This window comes from Antechinus flavipes, chromosome 2 (assembly GCF_016432865.1).
Source record: "Antechinus flavipes isolate AdamAnt ecotype Samford, QLD, Australia chromosome 2, AdamAnt_v2, whole genome shotgun sequence".
Lineage (NCBI taxonomy): Eukaryota > Metazoa > Chordata > Mammalia > Dasyuromorphia > Dasyuridae > Antechinus > Antechinus flavipes.
In genome coordinates, this window is record NC_067399.1 from 237212006 (window position 1) to 237228810 (window position 16805).

At 35.6% G+C, this 16805-nt stretch overlaps 1 protein-coding gene and 1 long non-coding RNA gene across 3 annotated transcripts in view; both read right to left on the minus strand.

Moving 5' to 3' along the window:
* The window catches only part of LOC127548918 (uncharacterized), a 444700-nt gene that overhangs the window by 354951 nt on the left and 72944 nt on the right, over window positions 1-16805 (minus strand). The gene's annotated exons all lie outside the window — the stretch shown is intronic.
* The window catches only part of ADNP (activity dependent neuroprotector homeobox), a 30154-nt gene continuing 24654 nt past the window's right edge, over window positions 11306-16805 (minus strand). For both annotated transcript variants that reach the window (XM_051976581.1, XM_051976582.1), the window contains exon 4: window positions 11306-15807. In XM_051976581.1, the coding sequence (XP_051832541.1) occupies window positions 12673-15807 (3135 nt within the window). In that variant the 3' untranslated portion in view covers window positions 11306-12672. The remainder of the gene's footprint in view (window positions 15808-16805) is intronic.

The window sequence follows — 16805 nt, forward strand, 5'->3', positions numbered from 1 at the left end:
CTTTTTTGAATCACTTACAAAAGCACATATTATGAAACTTAATCAGAATATGATAAATGAAAAAAGTAACATAAATACATTCAGAAAGCTATACCCTCTGTTGGGGTGAGTCAGGAATTTAGAATACTTCTGCTGGTCTTCTAACACGAGGTAGTCTGTGCTCTGGAAGTAGATTCAATGTAATGCAAGGAGCTTTGTTCAGATAGTTATCATTTGTTTTTCAATGCCTAGTTCTTAAATTGTATCTGCTTCTTTCAAGAAAAAAAAAGTGTGTGTATGTGTGTGTGGGGGGGTCTATGTGTATATTTCCACTAGAGCAAACACCTAGCTCATTTCTCATAGCCCTTGTTCAGATAATTTAAGAGGAAGAATATATAGGTTCTTTTAGCAAGGCATCATTTCCCCACCCTCTTTTTAATTCTCCACATAACTTTCTCTGTCACGCTATAGAAACCTCTTTGCCCTGAAAATTCACTTCCTACCCCACCCCAGACTACTTTTCACATTGGAGATACCCTCTTCCCCTGTAGCCTCTACCTCTGATTAGCCAGTTCCTCTTATTCCAGCTTTTTAAAGGAGAGACTAGGCCAGCCATTGCCTGTATTCCTTTCCAGGAAGCCTAATGCATCTTCATAGTATCTTTTCTATCATGCCTCCTATGGAATACTTTCATTCTATTCCCGCCCCCTCCACCCCCAACCCCTATTTGCAGCTCATTTTAATATGTTGTTTTCTCCCATTAGAATACATGCTCCTTGAGGGAAGGGAGAGTCTTCCTGCTTGGATTTGTATTTCATATTAGCACAGTGCCTGAAAGCTAGTTCCCATCCTTGGCTTTTTTCATCACCTGACTTCATGGTTTGTAGATGGGCCATAGACATTATACATGAATTCTTTGGGTTCATTTCTTCAGTTAGTTCCAAATCCATTTAACCATAGTAACCAAGGAATTAACTACCAGAGGCAGCTAGATGGTACAATAGTAGTTGTGTGATCCTGTGCAAGTCAGTTTATCTATCTGTCTCAGTTTCCTCACTGTAAAATGGAGTTAATAATAAAACCTACCTCCTAGGATTTTTGTGAGCATTATACGTGGTATCTGTAAAGTACTTAGCAGAGTGTTTGATAGATGGTAGATTTTTACTAAATGCTAGTATTCTTTTATTCCTACTATGTTTAGTCCATATATCTTATAGTGTCCAGTCCATTTATTTCCTTGTACATATGGAAATGAGCAAATGCTTTGTTGATAGGTAACCAAACTGTGATTATAGCATTGCCCTGATCTACCATTCTAGTTAATGTCTCAAAAAAGAAATTAAGGCTTTCTTATGATCTTTTCTACATGCGGTGACTGATCCCATTTCTAAGTGTATACAAACCATTTCTTTAATACTATATTCTAAAGTTTTCCCCCAGGAATCAGTCAAGCTCATCAGTTTATTGCTTTCAGAGTGCCCTTTCCTTTAAAAAAACAAAAAACAAAAAACATTTACTCTTCTTCAGTTCTTTGTCACCTATTATTTGCCATTACCTTTTAAAGATCACTGACTGGCTCATCATTTACATCTGTCCATTCTTTCAGTACCCTGGGATGAAGTTTATTTAGCCTTGGTTATTTGAATTCATTGTAGTTCTCTCCTAACATCTCCTTACTCTCTTGGGTGTCAACTCATTATTAACCATTTTTTGTTCTGTTCTTTCCAGTCCAAAGATCATATTCCTTGGTAGAGAAAACAGAACCTAAAGAAAACAGAAAGAAAGTAAGAGTTGAGTAGTTCTGTCTTCTCTTTGTTATCATCATGATATCTAATCTGAATAACAGTCATTTTCTTTCATCCCTTCCTTTTCCAATTTAGCTGAAAATAAAATGAAATGCATTTTTGTTGTCTTTAGCATTTGTTGTCTGTCTTAACTCATTCTTGGCTTCAGCACTAACATTTTTAAAAAAGTTTTTTATTCATGCATTATTGTAATGTCACCTTCATTTCTGAATCTCTCTCTTCTTTCTCTTCTACCCCAGTGAGCTATCCCTTTGAAACAAAGAATAAAAAAAGGCATTTTAAAATGTCTCACCAAACCTAATCGACATTATCAATCAAAACTGACTTTACACGCAATATTCCAGTTCTTGTTCAGGATTATAATTACAAAGTGTTTTCATTTTTTATCTTTTTTATATTTACATGAAGAATATGGTTATCATCACCATGAATATCGTTTTATTGATTCTGCTCCATTCTGCATCAGTTTATAGTCTCCTTATGCTTCTTTTTAATATTGTTTCTTATGGCACAGCAATATTCTATTATACCCATATACCAGTTTATTTAGCCATTCCCAATCAATACTTTATTCTACTTTATTTCTAATTCTTTGCTATAGACTCTCCAATATGCTCTAGCCCTTTGCATGCCTAGCAGTGGTATTTTGGGCAAAGGCAAGACATTTTACTTGCTTTTATTTATTTTTGCTGAGGAAGTGTTAAGTGTCTGAGTTTAGATTTGAACTCAAGTCCTCCTGACTTCAGGTTGCTTTTTTAAAAAAAAGCAAAATTCCAAATTGTTCTCTATACTTTCATCCACAATGTGTTAGTCTTTCCATAGCTCCTCCAACATGGACTATTTCCATCTTTTGCCAACTTTTCAGTTTTGTTGGCTATTAACAAGAGCCAACATCAAAGTTGTTTTGATTTGCATTTTCTTATTATTGATATGAAGCAATTTTTCATTTGATTATTGCCAATTCTTTTGAGAATGGTTTATTCATATCATTATTTATTGGGGAATGACTTTTGCCTTATCTGTATTCCCTCCAAATCTTGGATATTAAGAACCTTACAAGGAATATTTGATGCAAAGATTTTTTTTTTTCCGTCACTGACAACTTCCCTTCTTTGCTGCATTTAATTTCAGGTAAATTTATTTATTTTATGACCATCATTATTTTTTGTTCTGTTAAGAAATTTCTTTCTTGTCAAAGTTGTGAAAGGTACTTGATTTCTCTATTTTTTAAAAATAAAATTTTATTACTATTTTTAACATCATCTACATTTCTTATTATATTTCCCTACCATCTTTCAGAAAAGTACTCCCTTACAAGAATTAAAAAAAAAAAAAAAAGAAAAAAGTTCCATGAAACTAACCAACATTTCAAAAAAGAATAATTTTATCCAGGGATATGCTAGGGAGCAAGGGAGTTGCCATTTAATTTTTTTTGGAGGGGTCAAACTTAGTAAACATAACTCTGCAGCATTGTTTTGAATGTTTTGTTATTGTTGATGTTTCCATTTGCATTGTTATAGTCATGATGTAGTTTTACTGGTTTTGCTTCACTTTTGCATTAGTTCATATTACTTTCATGCCTTTTTTCCATGCTTCTCCTAATGCTGTTTTCTAAAACCTTGTCATTTTCCATTACATTCATACACAATAATTTATATAGCTATTCCCCAGTTGATTGAAATCTATTTTGTTTCTACATCTTTGCTATCACACACAAAATAAAGGTTGCTATATTTGGTCCATATGGGATCTTTTATCTGCAATTAACCTTTGGTGGGGTATATTTGTAACATTGAGTCTCTGGGTTAAAAGGTATGCATACTTATTCATTCTTTGCACTAATTCTAAATTTCTTTCCAGAATTGTACCAATTCATAGGTCTACATGGTGGAACCTTTAATATTCAGTTGTCAGCTACACTCATTTTGAGTTCATTGTGCGCGTATTCTCTGTCTTGATATAGTTTTTAGTTGTTCAGGGAATCAAAAGGGCATTTTCACTCCAATTAATTTATGCATTTGGATTTATTCAAAAATAGGTTGAATTTTGTTCCTGAATCTTGCTTATCTATTGTTTTACTGATCTACATTTATAATTTTTCATTAGTACACAAATAATTTCTGATAATTACTTTTGTAATATAATTTGACATTCTGACACTATTCTTAAATATTCATGGTCACATAGGTAGTGGCTGGTGGCTGAGATTTGAAGGTACTTCTTCAAATTCAGAATCCACTGTTCTTTTTCAGTATAGAATTACAGAACCTTAGGATCAACAATTTAGTGCTATAAAGAATAAATGCAAAATATCTCACTTTGAAGGAACCTTAGATGCTGTTTAGCATAACCCCTACTTGAATTAGAATTCCTTCCAAAACAGAGGTGCCAAATATGTGGCTGTCATGTACAGTCTACACCTTTCCAGAGTGCAGCTCAATCAGATGAAAATGTAGTTGGGAAATAGGTAACAAAACAAATATAAAATAGAACACAAGTAAATGCTATTAACGTGACTTTCTAAGTCAATATGTGCCTGCAAGGATTCTTACGGGATTTGGGTTTGACAACACTGCTCTAGAATATGCCTAATAAGTGGCTAATATTTCTACTATAGGGTTTAATTTTCAGGAAAATTTACCTTAAACTTAAATCTGTCCCTCTGCAATTTCTAGCAGTTGTTCTCTGAAGCAAAGTACAATCAAAGTATAGGCTGATAAGTACTTCTATTCTGGGAAGAGGTAAATAAAAGGGAACCATGAGGTTTCACGGTTGTGAGATATCCATAAAACAGGCAGGAATGCCTTGCTTTCTCTCTTCTTGATGAAGAAGCTTGCTTTCTCTCTTCAATCCCTCTTCTCCCCACCCCAGCCAATGGTAAGAGAGAGCAGAGAGCAGCTCACTGATCCATAAAACAAGCAGAAATGCCTTGATGAGATAACAACAATAAAGAGATTATAACTGGCATAGAGATAACATCTATTAAAGACAGTATTTAGTAGAGATAATGCAATCAGAAGAGATCAGATGCTGAGCAGAGATGATGCACTTTATATATATACATGTCCTCTAAATATGCTCCCTAGCCCCATGTGTGTTTTCTCTAGTTACACATTAGTGTGTGTATGTATGTATGCCATCCTCCACTGGCAGTATAGTAACCCCCTATATATATGAGACTAGAAGAATGTTATCTTGATGTCTCATTTGCTGTGTTAAATTTGACTAAATGTCTTTTATTCCAATTAATGGGTCAACTGACTAGCTGGTAAAAATAAACATATCACTGTGGACTTGTGAGCTATGGATTTGAGTGGGTGCTATAGTAACAGTGCCTCAAAACTGGGATAGTTTTTCTGGGCTGAGGGAACATGTGTGGAGGGCTTTTCATGCTAGAACAGAATAAAAAATTTCAGTACTTTAGGAAGCTGCAGATGTTACCTACTCTAAATCTCAAACTAAAAAATAACATCTTCAACAATACACTCGATAAGTTATTATTCAGATTTTGTTTGAAGACTTCTAATGAAAAGGAACTTATTATTTCCTAATATATTCCATTTCACTTCTGGACATTGTTAGGAAGTTTTTCCTTATATCAAGCCTAAATTTGCCTCTTTGAAACTACACATACCATTCTAACACACAGCAAAACCACAATTAGATAGTAAGAATAGGATAAAGGAGAAACCAATGCCCTAAGACTATGGTGAATTCACATATACAAACAGGGTGGGAGATAGAAGGCATGAGAATTTACAAAAGGATTCCTGCCTGCTACATATTAATTCAGAAAATTGCAAATTAAGATTATCTATATTCTACTATATTTCTATTTTGTTAAATATTTCCTAATTACATTTCAATCTGGTTCAAATAGTTCTCTGGAACGTTGAGGGCATGGGGTAAGATTCTGTCCTAGGGAAGAGATCACTTCCAGTTTGTGAAGGGAGAAAGGAAGTTAGGAATCTCAATTGGTCCATGAAAGAAGAGAAAGAGTTCAGCAAGTGAAGGTGTGAATACATGTAGTCTAGATATTAGGGAAAGCCTATGTGAACACATGGAGATGGGAGAGGGCAGAATGAGATCAGAGAATAGCTGATAGTCCTGTTTGACTGTAAAGTAGAGCAATGTGAGCTGTGTCAGCTAATCTGGTGATCTTCACTTCCTCACAGTAACAAAGCCTCATTTTTCCTTCAGGCCAACTCCTGCAGTGTGGTTATGGATAAGGGAAAATTTTCATAGAAAATAATCGTCATCTTACTCCTCTTGACCAAGTGACCTAGTTCTGTTTCTGAGAAGAAACATTCATCTGACCTTACTATAGGTATCCTAGAATGTCCATGGAAGGCACAATTTTCTGACTCAAAAATATTTAATCTTATACCCTTTTAAACCTTTAAGTATATAGATATATATATCTCAAAAATTCTCCTAGTATATTTATTGATCTTGACTGTTCCCCACTTTCACAAGCCAAACCAAAAGCCATCACCTCCCCAAAGATTTCTTTGAAACTTCTCCCTCAGCCTTCATCTAACATTTTATTCTGCACTCTATTACATTTATCATGCAATATTGGACATCACAGCTCTGTTAATAAACATTAAAAATATAAAAGTTCCTCTGGGGAAGTGATTGTCTTATTTAAGCTTTTTATCTCCCCAACATTTAGCACAGTGCTCTGTACACAGTAGGAAATAAATAAATGTTTTGTCATATTGTATTTTTTAAATTTAGGATTATGAGCTCTATTTGTTTTGGTTACTTGGAGATGCTTCTCATTCAGAGGTGAGATGTTGGGAGAGGACTAGGAAGAATTCTTTTGGCAGAAAAACTCTCCAGAAATTAAAACAAGGCAAGATGGATTGCTGAGAGTTATCCCTTAGGATGACTTTCTTATTAAACCCTCCCCATAAATGTGTTCATTGGTAGGAAAAAAGAGGCTGCAGAATTTCATCTGCAAAGGAAGTTAAAAGTCAAAGGTTCATAAATATAGGATTTCAAAGTTGGATAAGACCCTGAAAGACGACAATGTAATACACAGGAAGGAACTCTGGAGACAAACCTTCATGGACTTCAGTTTTTTCAACTCCAAAATTCATGGTTGGAGTAGATGGCCCCTAAAGTTCTTTCTAGCTGTTATAGGGTGAAGAAAAATCTTCCCAAGACTCCTACAAGTAGAGATTGTTTTATCATTTGTACTTATGTCTCAAGTGCCAAGTCCACACACATTTAACGCTGGAACATAGTAGACACTATTTATTCATCAATCGACAGAGCAGAATTCCTTTTCATTTAGGAAGAATGATCAGCTTGAAAACATAGCCACATATATCAGTTAGAATAAGCTACACTGAGATATTAACTTAGATATAAGTTGTATTCTATAATGAGTAAGACTTAACTGTTCAGATTACATCTTTGTATTTATAGACATGATGAATAAATCTGCTTGTTTTTAAATGTGAAGTATCTGAATAAATTAAAAAAATTGAGCAAGTGCTTTAATTTCATAAGTATGTTCTTCCTATTCAAAAATTTCCCCGAATTCTCCACTGTCAATAAAATATAGACTCTGGACTTCTTTACCTGGCATTAGAAGTCACCCACATCTGACTCCAAACTCTTTGCAGTGATTTGACACTAGTCCAAACACTTATACATACTATATTGTCATTCCTTCATACCAATAGTGTACTTACTCCATCTCTTCTTACAAAATACTTCAAGATCTAAGCTGCCAATTCTTCCACCTCTCAACTCCTTTTGTTTTAAATCCGAAATCCAGAGAGCTTTCCTTACTCTTATACTCTTGCACGCACACACATTTTACCTTAACACATATTTGTGCATCTCATATCTTCCATTCTAAGATTCCTGAGGCACAGCACTGTTTCATCTTTGTATTTCTGGCACTAACTTTCACATAGTAAGTGATGAATAAATTGGTAAATCAGAGCACATACTTTTATTCATTGGCCTGTAGATTTAGAATTTAAAAATTTAAAAACCTTCTAATTCAACTCCTGCATTTTAAAGATGAGGAAAAATGAGAGCCAGAAGGAGGAAAGAACTTTATAAAATTTACAGAATTTGCATTGGAAGGAACTTTTGGGACTACCTACTCCAATCTGTACTCAAACCTGACCTGTTACAATCCCCCTAATGGCTATTTTCTAGTGGAAGACCTTTAGTGAGGAGGAATTCACTATACTTATATAGCTTTAATAGCTAGAGTAGTTATCCCTTCAACATCAATGGGGCTAGAGGCACAGTTCCCTTGTGATGTGAAAAATCTATGTATATTTTTTTGGCCCTCCTTTTGTAATAGAGAAGTCTAAATTTTTTTTTCTTTGATGGAATGTTTTCAGTCTCTTATAAAATGTGGATGGATATTGTACACATATTTTGTGCATTTCTGAGTTTCTTTTTTCCTGGTCTTTACTTGTCTGCAGCTTCCACAAAACTCCCCCAAATTAATATTTCTTATGCTAATCATGACATATTGGAACTATGATGGAGAAACTCATGATATAGAAGGGATAACTATTTCCTTTCACTATATCTGCTTCTCTGAAGTTGTTTCTATTTCTGCCTTCTGAGGCTAATGGTTGAATCTAATCCCTTCCTTCTTTCCTCCTCATGAGAGACTTCCTAATATTTGAAGATAGCTACCATATCTTAATCACCTCAAATCTAAGAGCCGCACAATTTTAATCCACACTCTCCTCCATCATGGTGCCACTTAGGTCTTGAACAGGGAGTCAGAAAGATCCTCATGGCTCACTGTTAAGGGTAGAAGAGCTTGGCTCTAGGGTTTGCCAATTGCTCCTCCTCCATGGAGTTAAGGGCTTTTAGATTACTCTAGTTCTTTTTCCCCAAAGCCAGCTTTAAGGACAGGCTGAAAAGAGGTTAACAGGCAGTCATGCAGCTGTCTCATCCTTCCTTTTCTCTTTAAAACAAAGTCTCAGAGACAGGATTTGCTTTCAGTTCTTAACCTCCCAGATGGCTTTTCAACATACACAGCTGTCACATTCTGCTACAGACTCAGTGACAGCAAGTATAGTGTTTATATTCCTTTAAGTGTAAATGATACTAAATAATGTAGGGAAAAAAACCTTTTATTTCTAGGAGCAAGTTATCAGTTTGATGTTTCAGTTATTGAAAGATGTTGATCCAATCTAAAGGAGATAGTACAAGCTTGGGATAATTATTTTGCTTCACTTATTATATTGCTATTAACAAAAGGATGTATTGCAGTTCAACTGCACAACTCTCTCCTTAAGGGTTTTTTTTCCTCCCCTCCCCAATCTTTATATCAAAGAAGCTTTTTATTCAGAAAGCTAAATCTAGTTTAGTTTAATGTAATTAGGGAAACAAAATTTGATGGTGGAGGCCATGTTATGTAAAGAATTACAAAGGGCAAGGAAATCAAAGAATTTCAGACCTGGAATAAGGTAAGAGTCCAGTGTTCTCCATTTAGAGAAAAGAAACAAACACCAACTACAAAAGTGAAGTGACCTTCCACACATTAGCTAGTTAAAGGCAGAACCAGAATCTCCACCCACTTCATCTCAGCTGTCATACTCTCTGCACCACATTTTGTCTCTCTATAAAGGACTGTCCAACCCCTTTATTTTTCAGTTGAAGAGAGGTGGCCAAAGGTACACATTTAATGAAAAGAAGTGGCATTCAATACAAACTATTGCCTCTCCCTTTGTTTTCACAAATGCTAGCAATTTTCAAATTCAAAATCTGTTAGCAGTGGTCAAGATTTTGTGATTTTTGACCTGCAGATGGAGAAAGTGAGTGGCAGAAATAGAGTGATATGTACTGACAAGTCAACAAAGAGATTTTCATATTATCAAATAAGTTTTTTTTTTAACATCCAAGCGGTTCAGAGTCGTCTTTAAAATGACTTCACAGAATCCCTTTCACATTGAGCAGCAGTCTGTATGTCACAATTTAATTATTTCACATTTTATTACATGGCCTAATGAAGATAGAAACACAACTGACTGAATCACATACACTTCCTTTCTAAACTTCCTTACCCAGAGCTTCCCCAAACACCACTAGTCATCAATAATGGAGAAATGAAAAAGTTGGTTGTTAAGTCAATTTCTGGGTTAAAAAAATGATTGTTCTACAGAAAAGGTAAATCTGAGCCACTTTCAGACCAGAAATTATCTCAAGAAACTGATATTAAGGTCAGCAATAAAAATTGAATGAACCAGGTAATAAGGAATTATTTTTGCTATATATTTTTTAAAGGCTTAAAGTAGAAATTGTTTAATTATAAAGGTTTACTCCATTTATAAAGCTAAGCAGAATGCCATGCCTTTTATTTAAAAAACAAAGCCAGACACTATATAATATACCACGTAAATCTTAGCTTATTAAAGTTGATAATGGTGACTAGCACAAAAAAAGTATACTTTACTATCAATGCACACGGGCTTATTTTTGGAACTCCAAAAATCTGCCATATTTCTAGCCTCATTTCATGTTTCTTCATTTCTTTTTAGCCAAAATGGATTATTAATTATAATTACCTGAACTCCATATTCTACCCACAGCCTGCATAATTTGAAAAAACTCACACTCAGAAGAAGGTCCTTCTTCATTGCACTTGTCAGAATTTTTATTTTCAATCCACTTCAGGTGCTACCTCCTCTGAGGTACCTTCCCTGATCTTTCCCTATGACTCATGTTCTACTGCTCAAATTAACTTGTGTATTCCAGGACAAAGTTCCTTGTGAGCAGTGACTTTTTTGGGAGGAGGAAGGAAGCAGAGGAGGGGTGGATATCTTCAGAACCTCGACTTATCTGAAGACAATCCACTTTTTTGGTGCAAAATATTTTCTCCTCAATCTTTTCTACTCTGATGCCTCCACAATGCTTTCTTGGAGCCCTTGCCAGCAGAAGACAAGTTTTGACAGGCCCTACTGAACTAGAACTGCTTCCTATGCAGATGCAAGATCATGAAGTAGGCTAAAGAACCAGCTGAGTTAAAGTCAAAAGAAGCTTATCATCAAATGGACAACAATTTTTTGGTTATAGCTATTGCGGATGACTAAATTACAGAGAGGTTATGATACGCATTGGTGAAGGAAATAGACAAACTGACAATTCTGGATCCTTTAAATACTGTTTCTCCCTAAACTTTAATGGATAAAATATCTATTTATAGATTGAAATGCATTTTTGGGGATGTTGACCAAATAAAAACTATAATAAACTTGTAGAATATTCCACTTAAAAACAACCTGTAGGTTCTTCTTTAGATGAAGTAACTTGATTTCAGAGCACAAATCAGTTATAGGGCTGAAACTGTAATCTGGTATGTCTTCCCACTATTACTGCTTCAACCCCAAATTATAATTCCAGTGATCCCAAAGTTATGAAATTCACTTACTAACATTGCTCCTATCTTGTAATGAAAGAAAACATACACTTAAGGGAAGACAGAACACCATTGAACTAAGATTCTGTCTACAAGCTGAATTAGTCCCAACTTGTGCACATACCCTTTTTTATTAGGGACATTTACACAAAGGCAGTCTTACTGCTTGACAAAAGAGAAACTTAAAAACTCAATGATTTCCATCATAGCAATAAAAGAATAATATAAGGATTTGTAACAGAAATCTGTAAATCTGCAAGATCAGCAATATCATCTTTCACAAATGGCAGACCTTGGTTTTCTACAAGGCGCTGGTAGTTACATATGCTTGTGGTTCTGTGGCCTCCAATGTCACAAAGTACAAGTGTACAAAGCACTGTTATTTGTAATAAAGCCAATGTTTACATTAAGCACAATACAGCAATTTATTTAGATGCTTCAAATGAATACAAAGGGAAATAAAGATCACAAAATTATACATACTACAACAGTGTGTCATATATTAGATGGTATAAATGAATACACCATGTTGGTGTGTAACTAAAGATAAAACTAAATATCCAAAATGCAGCACTCAAGTTTGTTTGCTGCCTCAACACAATACACTTTTATACAGTTCTAAAAGGTGTCAAAATTAGCTGCAAACTTGTTCATTGCATGTGATTTTAGCTTAAAAGATTTCAGAAAATGGATCTGAAATACCAGTTTGTTGGCTGTAATTTTGAGGATATTCAGAACAAGAAAATTCTATAATACAATAGAGTCCAGATATAATTTTTTTTTAATATTGCTGGCCTCTGGTTTGAGATTGTACAAGATTATGTGCAAAAACTAAGTCTGTCAAAAGTTCATACTATAGCAGGTTCAAGCTTTTGCTAGATAAACTAGATACAGCGTTTATTACACAGCAGGGCAACACTAAAAAAGAGAAACAAATCTATGATGGGTACACAATAACAATATCATAAGCGTCACTTGAATAGGTCTAAAAGACTGTACAAATATACATATTTTAACTATTCAGAATGAATAAATGAAAAAAAAAATCAATTTTCCCCAGAGTCTACTATACACATTGAACTGGTAGCTCATATGTTGGACCTATTATACTACCATGTGAATAAAGGTAATGGTTTAAAAGGACATACAACTGAACATATACAGAGTGAAATAAATGTTGAGAATGCAGATAAAATAAGTCTCTGCTTTTCCTCATGTGCATTCCGGAGCCACCAGCGTATTGGTTTTTCACATTAAATTACTGTGCTTGCCACAGCAGATTCTAAAGCAAGATTAGCCAACAGCATACTCAGAAATAACCACTGGAATAGGAGTGGCCACACATTAACCACTGAAGTCAGTTGACCTAGCACTCAAACGGCAGTACCAGTTGAATTAAGCTTAGCAGTCATACTGAAATGCAAAGATCCAACAGTTACAGAATACAGCCTACCACCAATGCTTAGGAAATAGGGCAGTTTATGCTTGTTGGCTACTCAGCTCTACACCAGTTAAGCTGCTATGTATTGGTTCTGCAACACCATCAGTCATATTATCAAATTGTTCTCCATCCTCACTGTCAATTGTGCTATTTTGCCATTCCATCTGTGGGTTGGACAAACTTTCCTCATTTTCAGATGCATTTTTCCACTGTGACTGGTCCTTAGACCAAAATTCTTCTACTTTTCCATAGGAACTATTCTTCCATTTCACCTGCTCTTCATCACTTTCTGATGCACCTTTCGTTTCAGCCACTGGTTTACTGCTCCCAGCATCTTCACTCTGGGATGACTCATCAGTCCATGCTCCAGGTTTCATTTCACATGTATTGTCTTCAAAGTCAGATACCTGTTGAGAACCAGGCCCACTTTCACATGGAGAAGCACCATCTTTCCATTCAACAGGATCATCTTGATCAACATCACTATCAGAAGCATCGTGTATTAGTTTTGTTGGTTCCTCAGTAGAATGACTATCTCCATATTTTGAATCTTCTTCATCTTTTTGGTCTATTTTATCTTCAGATTCTAAAGTGTCCCCAGTAGTTATTTTGGTAATGCTTTCTTCTGGGTTATCCACCATGTTATCATTAGGAATTTTATGTTCAACATCAAAAGTTGCACCAAAAGGACTACCACTTCCATTGGATTCTTCTTCTAAATTTTCAAAACCATCAGATGAACTGTCATCTTCCTTCCCAAGGTTTAATTTTTTGTCAACAGTTTTACTAGCATTGACTCTAGAATTCTTTTCATCATGATTTTCAAATAGCCACTCAGCATCAAAATCCATTTCATGTTTAACTTTGTTTAGTTCTTTCATGTTAAAACCTAGTAACACACCAGGTTTATACTTTTCACAATCTCTGACACATTTCTTCCTTTTATTACTGAAATGAGAAGCAATGTCACTCTTCCATAACCATAAACTGGCAGCCAATTTTTCAATTTCTCTTCTAGTGGGATAGGGCTGTTTGTTGAAATACTTTGTTAGAAATGTTTTTCTTGCTTCATAAGAATCATCTTCATGACCTTTGGGGTCTAAAGCTAAGACAACGGGCTCTTCAGGTTTCTCTTCAAAGATAGAGGGTGTATCAACCTCATCTTCTAACTTCCTCTTTTTCAGCAAATTAAATTCTATGTTCTCATAAGTACGCTTCACGGGTGCCAGCCCTGGAGATTGATTGAGCCGAGAGGGAGCATTTGTTTTATCTTGGCCATTCTGGGTTTTTCCGACACCTCTGCAGTGAACCAGATGCAGTGTGATTGTTGAGGCTGTCATATTACTAGTGTATACACCAAGGCAATGGATGCATTTGTAGGTAAGCTTTTTCTCAACTGGATGAACCGTCTGAATAACCTGGTGCCTCTCCCGTAAATGATGTGCAAGTGCATCAGAGATGGGTCCTTTCAGGATTGAAAAGCATAGAGGACAAAGTGTTTTACCTACATCTTTTTTATAGGGTACTGCAGCTTGAGGTGAACTTTTTATAGGGATATCTGCCTTTTCCTGAATTTTTGGCTGTGGCTTTGGGGGGACTGGGGGATTATTCTGGGCATGATAAGCTACAGATTCAGCCGGGGCATCTCTCAAGTTGTACGTGGTTACAAGTAGATGTATGTTAGTGTGACTACCCTGTTGCAATGTCAAATCAAAGCTTAAAGTGGAATCAGTTTTGGGTCCCATTTCTTCATCAACATGAACCATTCGCATATGAGCAGCCATCTTTTCAACATCATTAAAAGTTGAACGGCAATATGGACAAGAGAGACCATGGATTAACATGTGGTTAAGCAAAGTATCAGTGGGCAAATAGCGATTACAATATAGACACTTACTAGTGAAATTGTGTATTTTCATTATGTAGTTAGCAACTGCAGGCACCTTCTCTGCCTTATGTTCCTTTTCAAAGTGAACACTGTAGACATTTTCAGGGAATAGCTCATTACAAATTGTACAAATTTTCCATTTTTGTGTTGATGAAGTATTGGTTGCTGCAGAAGGGCCTGTAGCAGCAGCAGCAGCAGCAGGTTTTGAACTGGACTGACCTAATACTCTAGAGGCTGCCTGTGATTGAGAGAGAGAGGATGATTTCAACTGGTTTGATGAAAGAGAAGATGAATTGGTAGACTGAAGTGAGTATCTTGCTGGTGCCTGCGACCTCTGTTCTGAGCCAAGACCGTATGATCTCCCATTCCCACTCGGCAGTAATTGTTTCATTGACTGTGACTGCTGAGGAATGGAAACGGGTGCATTACCACTTAAACCTAGTCTCACTGACTGACCAACACCGTAACTCTGAGCTACTGATTTGACTCCATAATTATTTTGTTGGAGATGGACATTAGACATCATATTGACTCCAGTAGAATTTAAATTAGGCTTTGGTATAGTGAGGCGATTCACTATCTGCTGTGATGGAAGAGATCGGACATTTCCAGAGGCAAGGGAACCAACTCTTTGTGGGAGTCCCATAGGCTTTTTCTCCTGTGGTTTTGGAGCAATTAGCATCAATGGTTTGGATCTTGGAACCACTACATTGGTATGCCCTATCATTGCTGTTACCTGATAGCCTATCCGTTCATGATCTTCAATAACATGTTGTACTAAAGCTTCATAGGATTTCGGCATAAAAAGGCATCTCTTGCAGTGAATACTTCCCTCCTCTCGGGTATTTGAACTTAATGGAACTGCACCATTAAGAGATTTTTCACCTGCCTTTGCTATGTAAGGTGCTGCAACATGCTGAAAATGTTCCCTGTAAATGTGCTTTCTAACTACTTCATACAGAGGGTCTCGGTAAGTGCACTTCTTACAGTAATAAACAGCTTGTTCTACACTGTCAGCCTGCTTAGGTTTAAGGCTATCATGTTTGTTTTTATCTTTAAAAGTGCTGATGCTGCCACTTGGTGCACTGGCATTTGGAGCATGAAATATTTTAATGTGCGTTTCCAAAGTCTTTTTGTCCGCATTGAAAGTACAGTAGGGACAATTAAGGAGAATCCTATTTTCAAAGTCTTCACTATGAACATTCCGGAAGTGACTTTTGTAGGCCGAAAAGAATTTTGAGGAAAATGGACAAGCACTACAGCAAAAGGGTTTTGTCCGATAGTCCTTAAAGAAAGAAAACAAAAGATTAGGATATGGGAATGCTTGACCAAATGACATTTATGAAACAAAAAGGATGTAGAAAAACACAATCTAAGGGTTTTCTAGCTTTCTCCATCACTTCAATTGAAGCCACAGAAAATGCTCTTTTAAGCTGGAGGTGCAATGTTATGCACTTAAAAGTATCCTTAAGCAATAGGAGCTCATGTTTTTTTCCTGGTTCTGCTTATTTCACCAAATAACATTTTTAGATATTCAGAGTTATTTATATTCATGTTTTTTCAGTGCAACTTCCCTAAATCAGAATTTGTAAGTTTAAAAACAAAATATGAAATTAGTCTTCATTTAGTGTTTCATGGCATTATATCAGTACAATCAAAAATGAATCAATTTTTTATTGCTCTAAATCTTCCAGTAAGTTTAAATGGGAACAGAATCACATTTCTGAACTTTGTTGAATTTAATCAAACCAGAAGCAAATTAATGGGAGAACAAAACGTTAAACTTTAGAAGGAGTTGTGACAAGAAAAAGGTAAGAGTGAAATTATCTTTAATTAGTGGCCTAAATAGTAGGGCTCTAAGATTACTGTACAATTCTAGCCCCAAAGCTAGTGCAATTAGATAATTATAGAAAGATATAAAGAACTACCCTTTATGATTGCCATCATGGAGTATAATTCATAGAAAACTACATCTTCCAAAACAAACAAAACCAAAAAAATCCAACTATCTCTCTCCCTTTTCTCTGATGAAAGAGATATTTCAAGACTCATTGCATATTTAAGGGGGGGAAAAAGTTTGAAGAGTCCTTTCAAATTTTTGTTTTTTCTTTTTAAGAAGAAGCACCTTCAGAAGAACTAGTGAAGTGACAGCTGCTTGATTCAAAGTAATTAAATAAAAACTTCTTACAAACTGTGCTGAGAGCGGTGCTAAAGACAATAGTACTTCAGAGTGTACTGAAATTAAACAGGAGAGTGAGACAAACTTTTGGAATTTTCATCCTT